Below are 11,589 nucleotides of genomic sequence, written 5' to 3'. Positions count from 1 at the left end.
ATAAAAAAAATTTAGAGCTCGATCGTTCGAATATTAACCGTTTCCTTATAAAACTAACAAAAATTTGTATTTTAAGACCTTTTTAAAAGTTAAAAGAGTACTCCAGAGGTTTAGAACTATTTTTTTTAAGACATAAAGGATATAATAATTTCGTGGAATCAGACTCCTACTGGAGCGTAAGGCCACCATTCCGCCTTCACTGAACTGAGTTTCTCGCAAAAGGGCAGTCGAGATGAAATCTACGCTAATGGGTCGTCTTCAACTCCATTTCCCTCAATTGGGTTTCCGCCAAAACCTCACAAATCCAACCCTCCATTGTTGTACGGCAGGTCCACCTCCAAATATCATCTGTGGCCTCCGAAAGGGTCAGAGGAAGCCCTTAGGTAAGTCAAGGGTGCCCTCCACTGAGTCTATTCAAGCAGTTCAATCGCTCAAGCTCGCTAAATCCGCCTCCAAAATGGAGGACGTAATCAATAGCAAGCTTAGCAGATTGCTGAAAGCAGACTTGTTTGATGCTCTGGCTGAATTACAGAGGCAAAATGAACTGGAACTATCGCTTCAGGTATTGCTTACTGCTGTTAATCGTATCGGAATATTGTAAAAACTAGATATCTTACCCTTAAGATTATGAGATTGATCGAATTATACCTTAAACACTCTTAGAGGCTGCCTTTAGTTCAACTCAATAGCAGTGGTTGCTTAGAATTCAAGGTTTAGGGTTTAATCGTCTGCGCTTTTTCAAGCTACAACTATCAGAGATTCAATTGCAACGATGAGGAAAAGCCTAATGGTGTGATTGTAGCCATGTTTTTGCATCTTTTTCGCTATCATTTATTCTGTTGTAGGTTTTTCCCTTACCAGAACTTCAATTATTTGACATTCTGATGCCATGTGGTAATGATTCTGAGTTTATAATTTATAAGGAATACATCTCCATTGGTATGAGTCCTTTTGGAGAAACCAAAAGTAAAGCCATCAAAGTTTATGCTCAAAGTGGACAATATCATACCATTGTGGAAGGTCGTGGTTCCTTACGTGATATCAGAGTCATGCCCTTAACTTAGCCATATCAATAAAATCTTCAAATGTCGAACAAAGAAATTGTGAGCCTCGAAGGTGTAGTCAAAAGTGACTCAAGTGTCGAACAAACGGTGTACTTTGTTCGAGGGCTCCAGAGAAAGGAGTTGAACCTCAATTAAGGGGAGGCTGTTCGCGGACTACATAGGCCTCAGGAGAGGCTCTATGGTGTACTTTGTTCGAGGGGAAGATTGTTGAGGATTGTTGAGGATTGTTGGGAGGGAGGTCTCACATTGGCTAATTTAGGGAATGATCATGAGTTTATAAGTAAGGAATGCAACGTAGACAATATCATACTATTGTGGAGGCTCGTAATTCCTAACAATAAGTTTACTGGAACAGTTCCATTTAATTCTCTTCTGCAGCCTATAGCAATCCTGCCACTTCAAATTTTATTTCATCTTAACTGAATTCAGGCTTTAGGTCTTCAAATTTATGAGGAATGAAGAGTGGTACGAGCCAGATATAAACTTGTACCATGTGATGATTCAAATGATGGGGAAGAACAAAATGATTGAAATGGCTGAAGAGGTCTTCCATGAGTTAAAAAGGGATGGGTTAGAACCAGACACAAGAGCTTTTAATGAGATGATGGGAGCATATTTGCAAGTAGACATGGTGGAAAGAGCTGTTGAGACATATGAATTAATGAAAGCATCAGGTTGTATTCCAGATAAACTGACTTTCAAGATTTTGATCAAGAATCTTGAGAGATTTAGGGAAGAGTTTGCTGCAGTGGTCAAGAAAGAATGTGCTGAGTTCTTGGATTCTCCTGAGAAGTTCCTCAGGGACGTTGAACAGAAACTGATGAAACTTCAAATTCTTTAATCTGTATTTGATTTTTGAGGTACTCATCTCTGTTTCTTACTGCTTTAAATGAAATTTAATGCTTAGGAGTGAACATCTTTAGAGCAAACATGAGTGTGTTCTTTGGATGATCATTGTTTTGGACTTCTGAGCCTTTGAGTTCTTCAATTTCGTCTATGGAAATCTCATATGTGTGGGAGTTTTGAGCCTCTGATAACTAAAATGTTTCTTTTCCATTCATACAGTCCAAGAGTCTCATCCTTGTTCATACATGTTCATAAAGTGATAATTTATATTCAACCCAAGTAACTAGAACTAAATTTGGACAATTGAAGGTATAAAGATAAAAATGGAATGAACTTCCACGACTAAAATGATGTTTTAACCTTTAAATTGCTATGACATAAACACGGTAGAACGGATACTCATCTCCTTGACATCGACAATCAAAATCTCTCGAACATAATAAACAAAATATGCAAGTATGTGAAGATCAACCATCCATCTTTCTTTTAATAGATAACTTCATTAGATCTAAACAAAAACATGTACTTTACTCCGTCAAATAATGTAAATCTACAAACAATTTCCTAGAAAATACAAATGATACATGGCAGAACATTCGAATCGTTTCCTCACACAAGAAGAGCAGCAGAAATCCCATTCAAGAAAGAAGAGAAAAAGGAGAGAAAAATTGGCCAACCTTAGTGTGAGTGAGTATAACAAATCCCATTCAGCTAATAAGGTGTCTTGGAGAATTGTTGAACATACTGTGCCACATGAATGCTCTTGAAAGCACCATCTCAAGCTCTTGATGGGTCCAGTTTTGAGTTGGAACATGCTGGAGAAACATCACCAATTCTTGAAAATCAAGTTTCTGCAGCTCTTCAGACCACTGAAAAGTATAGGTAGAAAGGACCTCTAAGCCAATGTTATAACAAACAAGATCTTCACTCATTATTTTAAACAGGAACTCAGAGAGATCAGAATCCTAGGATCACTCATGGTGATGTAAACCATTCAAACCATTTACAACTGCATCAAATTATCAGAACAAGTGTCATTCCTGGGTATAACATGTCGAATGAAAATACATTCGTCGAGCCTAGGAAATTCTACGTGAACATTGGTTAGAACGAGTAGCTTTTGCTTCAAAATACATTGTGATCTAGAAAATGCTTGTGCTATCTATATATCGCAACAATTATATGTCCTTACCGTCAAAAGAAAACTGGCAAATATGTAGACAAGGAAATCTGGCAATGAATCCCCTTCCGCAAGATAAGTATCCCATAACCGGGTAACAAGGTGGAAAGGAATCTGATGGAACAAAACAAAACCATCAACATTGCATTATAACTGGTAAGAGCACGAAGTATATAAATGCTCTTGGCAGTTTTACCTTTCCATATTCATTAACTACAGAATGTGACTGGAAGAAAATGCAGTAGTATATATAAAAATGTCGTGGCATACCTCGCGTATCAGAAGACAGTTGAACCACCGAAAAGCGAATTGAAGAAATTCCAGACCCTGCTCCTCCATGTGTCTTGACACAGGTTCTGGCCAAATTAAGGAGCACACAAGATTGGTTAATGAACGGCTTACCATATCCAATTCTGTAGGCTGTGAGGGAGATCAAAAGAGAGTTACCATCAATCCTCCTAACCAGCTCCTTCAATTTAAATACAAGCCTCTGAATTCCGGGTTGTGCAAACGTGTAATGATCTTGCATACCATCGAGCAATTTAGAAAGACACCAGTAGCAATCGGCCTCAATGTTTGTGATCTTGTCGGGAGATAGATCAGAGATGGACCATTTCTCAACACCACCTTCTAAGTATTCTGACAAGAAGACAACTAAAAATGGAGTAGCAAGATCATTTATTCCCTGAACGTATCCACTCGCAGGATGCCGAATAGCCCTGGGTTGAAATAATTGGGTAAATGATATATAATACATCAATGACAATGTCGTGCAATGCTCCACAGCTCGGTCAGTGTCTACGTATAGAATAACTAAGAACATTTTACGCCATTAAATAAAAATTGGCTCCAGAGTTTCAAAAAGGAAAATGTACTTTGTATGTAAATAAATAACTAAACGTTACTTCGCATGTAACTTTTGATCACATCAAAAACCCCAAGTTATATTTTGTAATGATATCCTTCGATAATTGATTCCCAATGAAGCGATTTCATAAGCTCCTAATAGGAAAATCGATACTACGTATTCATAAATAAATAATTCGATCCTCCGTATTCAACTTCAGAATACATCAATGAAAAAATTAGTTGAAGTTTCAGAATGTAGTTACCTATACAATAACATGTCTCTAAGAAAGATCTCCCCTCAAAATTCTATTGATGAAATAATATAACGAAATAACAGTAATAAAATAACGAACAAAGAAATTTGTCACTTGGTACAAAAAACAGCTATAAAGGCAAGGATAATGCTTTACCAAGTATAGAGAATACGCTCCAAAGATTTCTGAACTTGTGCTTGTTGAAAGAAAGCAACGTCAGGTACAGTTCTAGGACAATCAACAGCAATCTAACAAAAACAAAATTTCAAGGATTGGTAGAACTAGAGAATAATATTATAAAGTTCAGCACTAACTTGGCAGTCATTACCTGGCGGAGCATGTTTATCTCATCATCAGAACGTTCAGTATCAGGAACGTCATAGAACTGTGCAACGCTGTCGAGATACTCGAGTCTCTTTCTTCGTAGAACCCCCTCCTTTCTATCTGAATTAGGTGGTGCATAGCCCTGTGGTCAGTGCATATTTAAATTGTGGACAAGCAAATAAAGGATTTATATCAGACAAGTCCAAAGTTAGTTCAAGATCAAGGTAGGCAAGCCTCTGGGTAATTTTCTATCAGACAAAACCAAAAAAGGAAGGAAGGAACTCCAAGAAAATACAAGAAATTAAAAAAAAACAATGAAGAACAGAGCGCCCTGGGGAGGAACAAATACAATAATCCGAGAAGCAAATTCACGACACGGAAGATCGCTCAAACTAAACTAAGGAAATGCATAATCAGCATCTAAACCACTGCCCAATGGACAAAAGCCAGAAGAGAGAAGCATAACAAATCCAGCTACAGAGGCTGCTCCAACTCCCAAATGAATGAAAAATAATAAAACAAACACTTACTTGGACAAGGAACCTGCAGACTCCAAAAACTTAGGAAGGCCCTCAGTAATATCTAAAAATTCTGAAGGAGCATCCAATACCACATCTTGTATCTTTTCATGTTCATGTCACCCAAACTTCACAAAAATATTCAGCCAAAAATTATCTCTTCCTCCTTTGATTATTCGTCTTTCAGTTCTAGTTGTTCTTGGACTACAAGTGACTGCTTCACCTCAATTTTGACCAGCCCTCTTCATCATAAATCGTTTTCAGATTTCTTCCACTCAGAAGTAACTTGCAAACAAAAGCCATTATTTGGGGGCAAATTCATCCTTCATTTAAATTCTTTTAGTAATCTATTGGCCAATTGGTGCTGTGTGATACTTCTCTTCTATCATCTTTCTCCGAAGTTGCTCCAACTTTATGAGAACGGTCAAGTTTTCTCTTCCCAGATCAATGTTGTTAAGGCTTTCGTCTTTTTCATTTCTTATCTTCACGAATTTTAAGTAGCTTAAATTTTTGCCTCCAATCCATCCAATTATGTTTCAAGTGCTCGTCTTCCACAGTTAGAATTATTGTTGTAATACCCATTTGTGAGGAGCCAAAAATTGTAGGAAGTACGAAAACAGTAAGGCTTCTTTGTGTAACACCATAGAAAGAAAAACACAAAGGCTGATAACTTAAGAGGACTATCTTTCTCCACAACTTTTTGAACTGAATATTTTCCTCTATTTGTATCTCCTACACCACGCTATATAGAACCACTTAATTTTGATGACTACGCTTCCTATGCAACCTACGTATCCCATATACCACCCACATCCTGTTCATTCACTCTTATACTAACTAAATTCTGATATCAAACATCCGCCATAATTTTATTTGGCGAAAGTAATTCATTCAATAGGCATTTCTTTCATCCCAAATCATGTTCATATGCATCTGATTTCCTCTTTTCACAAAAATAGTACAGTAAGATAATGAAAACTCTTATTTCACTGCATTAAATTGTTTTAAAACTCTGTTCTGCAAGCTAATTTTAGAAATTATTTTTTGTTGTTTTTCAATTAAGAAACCATTTTGAAAGTGTCTTTTATTCTTGCACATTCATTTACATCTTCTAGGAATAAATTTAAAACTATAATACATATCAAATCGGTGTCTGCTTAAACATAAAATTGATGATATAAATAGTTAACTTAGAAAACAACAAGGAAATGGGAAACAAATGTTAGTTTTGCTTCCTTTCTCTATTCGCTTTCAGTTTGAAACCTGTTTTTAAAAATTATTCTGTGAAACTGACTTCAATATTAGCTCCAAAACGGCCTTAATCATCCAAAAATATTTAAAAAAAAAAAAGGAAGAAGGAATCCTGCTTTTTATCAAGCAATCAGAAATTAAGCCAAAATCAGTATATCATCCAACTTACCAAAAGAAGCCTCCATATATTTGGGCGCATATATGGGGGAATGCCACTCCACGCTAGCTCCCGCAACTTGTCTGCATAGCAAATAGAAGGGAGCAAATTTACATACATATTTTTCAGCAGCAAAACTACTAAGAAACTACTTTTTAGAGTTGGCTAATAGCCTATCGCATCTATGTCAAGCTGTAACAATAAAACGTAAGTACCACAATGTGTGTCTTGTTCCTTTACCTACTTTCAAATGTCCATAGGTATCTGTAACTTCCAGATGGGGGGAGGATTGTTTAAAACAATACATATGCATACCTAATATGATTGTTGTCCCCGAGAGCAGCGTTGTGAACTTCATCACCCTTGCAGAATCTGTTGCTCTAGCACCCATTATTGGCTTTTGGACTTCTTTAGTAAGATCCTCAGTGTTAGATGTCGATGATTTTGACTTATTAACAATTGAATTATTATTTATAATCTGAAGATCTTCCTATATTGAAAGAGAGAGTTTCACTATAATGCGCCGTGTCATCCAAAAAAAAAAGTTATAACTAAATTAATATGAAAATTTTCAAACCAATCTCACCTCCTCAGATTTGGCAATGTGATTGCTTGTACCAGTATCATTATCCGATAAGCTCCTTGAATAATTCGACGGTTTATCTGATACACTCGAGGAGTCGAGCACATCTGCTCTTCTAGTTAGCAATACTTTACCAGGAATACTGCGGCCTTTAAGCAGCCTGCATCAGAGATCCTAGATGTGTGATTAAGAATTTAATAAGAAAAATATAAGAACAAAACCAGAAGCTCAAGCTCATAGCATGTGAGATATCATAAGCAAAGAAATTTTGATCTTCAACAGACAACAGTCTCTAGGATAATAGACGTAATCAATAACAAAGTAGACTACACCAGGTAACTTTTGATGAATTGAAGCACTTACAAAGTAACAACAAGATAGTTATCCAATTTTTGTAACTCAATTATCAAAATTCAATGTAATTGGTATCCGATTGAAATTACCAACCACAAGTGTCGACATTAACAGCCCCAATGTGTACTTAATAAACTAACAATGAAATTTCCCAGAAACCAAATGCAAAACGGCATCGAACCCAGATCGTATCCAAGTAAGCCACAGCTCACATAACAAGATCTAAAGAACCCACGAAAATTTCCTCAACAATCTAGCAGAGGCTCCGAGGATCAAAAGCTTACAGAGTTGAGGAACTGAAACCGATGCGCATGAAGAATGTCTGGAATTTATGGAGCTACCCGATTAAAAGAAAAAAAAAATGACATCCGGAAAAAACGAGCCATAATTAGAATTAGATATCAAAATCTTACTCGGCCGACTAGGATTTCAAATCCCTTGAAAACTAAAGCAGGAGAGGCGGAAAAAAGAGAAGGGCAGGGAAATCAAAGATTTGGAAACAAGAGTTATTTGGAATTGAGATTAGTACCCTTGTACATTTTTGAGGGTCTGATTGAATCTAGAATCGAGATTTGAGATTGTGCTCTCTTTTGGTTGTCGATCTTCAGCGCCAAGACTGTCATTGCCACTGTTCTTCATGTTCGCTCAACCGAACCATGCTCCGTTTGCGCTCCTGATATTTCTCTACCCCCTACAGGAGGTAGCAAATTATTGTTAATTTGTATTTTACAATAGTTTTACAATTTTAAGCATAATCCTTTCCTTTTTTTTTTTTTTTCTTTTTTTTTTTCAAATGGAAATTGACAATAAGTCGAGTGGAATATCGAAAAATCGACCTTGATATTCACGATGAACATAGTTGGTTTGTAACATTTTTTAAACTCAACCCTAACCTAATCTAATCCAATGTCCAGTAACTCAATAATGAACTTAATCATAAAATATTTAGTTGAGTTCGTTCGAATTATTTGATTCATTTTTATTTTTAAAAATAATATTTATTTACTCACACGTAAATTCGATATGTTTTTTTAAAAGAAATGATAAATTTATTTTAATGAGGGCTGAAAATAGGTAAAAAAATAACGATGAAATTAAATATAATAATAATAATAATAAACCTATTAATCAACTAAACTTACAAAATTCTAAAAAAAATATATATTTTGTTGTTATATATGAACTTAATCCTATTTAATTAAAAATATAATCACTAACTTAAAATAATGTAATAAGATTTTGCCTCCATAATTTACAATTAATTATAGAAATAATATTTTATTTAATTATAAAATATAAAAAATTGTAATTATTTTATTTTCTACCACCGTAAATTTTTTTTTGTTTGTTTAACATGAAATTGACATTGTGAGATCTTACTTCGGTTAAGAGGAATGAAATATTTCTTTTGAGGGCGTAGAAACCTCTCTTTAATAGGTGCGTTTAAAACGTGGAGTTGATTGTGATACATTAGCTCTCCCTAACATGCACGATTTTAAACTATGAGACTGACAACGATATATATCAAACAAAAGCAGACAATATCTACTAGTAGTGAATTTGGATAGTCACAAATGGTATTAGAATTCGACATTACAAGAACATTGGCGGGCAACGAAAGTGGATCATGAGATCCCACATCAAACGTTAACCCCCAATGGGAGTGGATTGTGAGATTCCACAACGAAGCACGTTCCTCACAAGAACGTGGAAACCTGTAACCATTATGCAATTCGATTAAACCAAACTTACCAACCATAATACACAAAAATAAATGATTTATTGTATACTAGGAATAGTACAATGGGAGTGTAAAAGACTCGCAAGCTACAAAAAAGTACATATAAAACAAGAAAGCCACAATTTAAGAAAAATATATGTATATAATGAAATGCTCAGCATGGTGAAAAGAATGTCCGGTCAGGCGGCAAACGGCGGCGCATTATGGACGGAGACGGCGTTCAAGAAGTGGTGCGTTGCCTTCTCGAAATTCACAAAACCCATAAACCAAAACTCATGGCCGTCCACGGTGGTGATCTGGAGGTACCTCGCCGATGGGTTTCCCGGCATCGTCACTGGGTTCACTGCTGGTATATGCGACAGCGGTATCATTACCTGCCCAATCCCAACCACATCAATTTTCATTCAAACTAAATTCAATATTATGTTCATAATTTTGTAGAGAAGAATTTGTTTGGGCTCCGATCATGGGTTTATAAGCAATGAGGCCTTTCGAGAAGGCCGAGCCAGGAGAATTATCATACTACGAAGATGAGTGATCCCTAACATGGTATCGTAGTCATGCCCTAATTGAAGTTGTGAATCTCAAAGGTGCACTAAAAAAGTTACTCGAGTATTAAACAAAGAGTGTACTTTATTCGAAAATTCCAAGAGAAGAAGTCAGAGCCTCGATTAAGGAGAGACGGTTCGAGGACTTAATAGGTCTCAGGGTGGTGGGTTCTATAGTCTGCTTTATTTGGGGGGAGGATTGTTGAGAGTGAGTCCGACCTCTGCTCTCTCATTTAGAGAATGATCATGAGTTTACAAGTAAATACTATATCTCCGAGGCCTTTTGAAAAAGGCTAACATAGAAACTTATGTTCAAAGTGGACAATATATGACTGTGAAATAGTGAGTTTACCTTGTAATAGCTCCAAGACGGTTGACCAGAGGGAGCGGTGAAGTAAAGTGGGCGATCGCTGCAAAAACCCAGACGCGCCGTCGACAAATACAGAGTTCCGGCTACCGGACCCGTCGCAGTGGAGAGATAGCAAGCAAAGCTTTTCATCAGCTTCTCATTAGGCTCCGTCGCGAAAGTATGCTTAAACAGAGACTCAAACCCCCCTTCCGTTATAGCCTTCGCCGTCAAGTTCAATTTACCCCAAGCCGCCTCGGACATCGACGGTCCAGTCCTCACTGCAAAATTAAAATTCCAAAATCCTTATAAACAAACCGAAAGCCCTAATTTCAGCGCTAATTTCAATCCATCACCAAATTCACTTACGATTGTGCCAGATGTTACGCGCCATAGTCTCTGCTTTGTTGCTCCACGAATTGAAGGCGTGTACCACAGGCTCGAACGGGTTAGTGCTCGGCCGATGATCCACCGGCGAGTATTGCACGTACGGATGATGGTGGATCTTCTGCTGGTCCGCGGCGTTCCAGAACGCCGCCTTATGGTTATCCGGATGCTCAGAGGGAGCCGCCGGCGGCCCCATAACGTGTGTCCCCCATTTCTTTGATTCCTCCTCCGTGGAGGGCGGCGGAACAGGGGAAGCCTGAGATTCGGTGGGTTTAGGATGTTCAGATGCTCCGGCCATGGTGGATTTTCGATTGAGAGATGATGGTGGAGGGGGAGGGTTTTATAGGGATGGATCGGGATTGGGATCGGAGAAAGGCGACGCGGTTTCTGGAAGAAGAATTGTATATGATTCCTTCGATAGAAAGAAAAAGGGAAAATTCGAGGGGTTTTGGAAGGATTTTTCAAATGGAAAATGACGGCGGTCGACGGTGGACGGAGTTGTGAAAACGAAAATGGAAAAATCTGGAACAATTGAATTTTCATCGATGACGAATTAGTTCCTTTTTTTATATATATAAATTAAATAATATATATTTACCACGTGGCACGTGTGGTCTCATTCACATTCTAAGCAACGTGGCGCCAGTCCCAAGTTTTAGAACGTTTCATGAACGGAGGAGGCATCCTTCCGTCTCGTTGCCGTTTGGTAACCCCAAGGATTAGACCAAAAAAAATTGATAATTAATTGTTTTTTATTGAATTTAACCCACTAAAATTTATTATTAAAATTTTAAAATATAATACTCCTTATATTAATGAAAATATTTCTAAACTTTATACTTTATCATAAAATTTTAATAATATTCTTAAACGTATAAAAAAAATATTTTTATCATTTATTTTAGATGCTATTTTATTTTAAAAATATTTTTGAATTTTTAATAGTGTTTAAAGATAACGTTTGAACTTTAAAAAGTTTCATTAATATCCTTCAATTTTTCTTAAAAAAAATATTTTTACGATTAATGCCCCACCTCTCGGCAAAGTAGGCTGATGGGCAAGATCCCTCCAGCCGCAATGGTGTGGGGCGTCCGAGGCTGTTGCTTCGTGGCCAACTCTCAGATTGTAACAAAATCAAATACCGCAAGAAAAAAATTGTCCGTGGAACTACTATCAATATTTTTCGG

General features: G+C 36.9%; 3 protein-coding genes across 3 annotated transcripts; 1 reads left to right on the top strand and 2 right to left on the bottom strand.

The window, feature by feature from the left end:
• The first annotated feature begins 123 nt into the window (after positions 1-123).
• On the top strand, positions 124-2,107 carry LOC111790455 (protein THYLAKOID ASSEMBLY 8-like, chloroplastic). The gene is made up of 2 exons (XM_023671350.2): positions 124-562; positions 1,501-2,107. Exons 1-2 carry the CDS (start codon positions 233-235, stop codon positions 1,903-1,905), a joined length of 735 nt encoding a protein of 244 aa, XP_023527118.2. The 5' UTR covers positions 124-232; the 3' UTR covers positions 1,906-2,107.
• Positions 2,108-2,371: 264 nt separating this feature from the next.
• Positions 2,372-8,088, bottom strand: LOC111790454 (uncharacterized). The gene is made up of 10 exons (XM_023671349.2): positions 7,910-8,088; positions 7,030-7,186; positions 6,759-6,933; positions 6,456-6,526; positions 4,522-4,659; positions 4,350-4,441; positions 3,538-3,809; positions 3,361-3,446; positions 3,103-3,204; positions 2,372-2,779 (listed from the first exon to the last, which is right to left on the bottom strand). Exons 1-10 carry the CDS (start codon positions 8,017-8,019, stop codon positions 2,618-2,620), a joined length of 1,365 nt encoding a protein of 454 aa, XP_023527117.2. The 5' UTR covers positions 8,020-8,088; the 3' UTR covers positions 2,372-2,617.
• Positions 8,089-9,141: 1,053 nt separating this feature from the next.
• Positions 9,142-10,907, bottom strand: LOC111790453 (GRAM domain family protein). Its single transcript, XM_023671348.2, has 3 exons — positions 10,385-10,907; positions 10,022-10,296; positions 9,142-9,495 (listed from the first exon to the last, which is right to left on the bottom strand). Exons 1-3 carry the CDS (start codon positions 10,698-10,700, stop codon positions 9,301-9,303), a joined length of 786 nt encoding a protein of 261 aa, XP_023527116.2. The 5' UTR covers positions 10,701-10,907; the 3' UTR covers positions 9,142-9,300.
• Between the last annotated feature and the right edge of the window lie 682 nt (positions 10,908-11,589).

This window comes from Cucurbita pepo, chromosome 3 (genome assembly GCF_057944985.1).
Source record: "Cucurbita pepo subsp. pepo isolate OVF chromosome 3, ASM5794498v1, whole genome shotgun sequence".
Taxonomy (NCBI): Eukaryota; Viridiplantae; Streptophyta; class Magnoliopsida; order Cucurbitales; family Cucurbitaceae; genus Cucurbita; species Cucurbita pepo.
The sequence above is the reverse complement of the archived record's forward strand: the minus strand, read 5'-3'. Positions and strand labels throughout refer to the sequence as shown.

Bases quoted from the DNA above. Each gene is read 5' to 3' on its own strand.
- LOC111790455 (XM_023671350.2), top strand. From the start codon at position 233: ATGAAATCTACGCTAATGGGTCGTCTTCAACTCCATTTCCCTCAATTG. The intron at 563-1,500 runs GTATTGCTTACT...TTCAGGCTTTAG, and splicing joins AACTGGAACTATCGCTTCAG to GTCTTCAAATTTATGAGGAA.
- LOC111790454 (XM_023671349.2), bottom strand. From the start codon at position 8,019: ATGAAGAACAGTGGCAATGACAGTCTTGGCGCTGAAGATCGACAACCA. The intron at 3,810-4,349 runs GTAAAGCATTAT...ATTTCAACCCAG, and splicing joins GAGCGTATTCTCTATACTTG to GGCTATTCGGCATCCTGCGA. The intron at 2,780-3,102 runs GTAAGGACATAT...TATACTTTTCAG, and splicing joins TTGCCAGTTTTCTTTTGACG to TGGTCTGAAGAGCTGCAGAA.
- LOC111790453 (XM_023671348.2), bottom strand. From the start codon at position 10,700: ATGGCCGGAGCATCTGAACATCCTAAACCCACCGAATCTCAGGCTTCC. The intron at 10,297-10,384 runs GTAAGTGAATTT...TTAATTTTGCAG, and splicing joins GCGTAACATCTGGCACAATC to TGAGGACTGGACCGTCGATG. The intron at 9,496-10,021 runs GTAAACTCACTA...GGGATTGGGCAG, and splicing joins CGTCTTGGAGCTATTACAAG to GTAATGATACCGCTGTCGCA.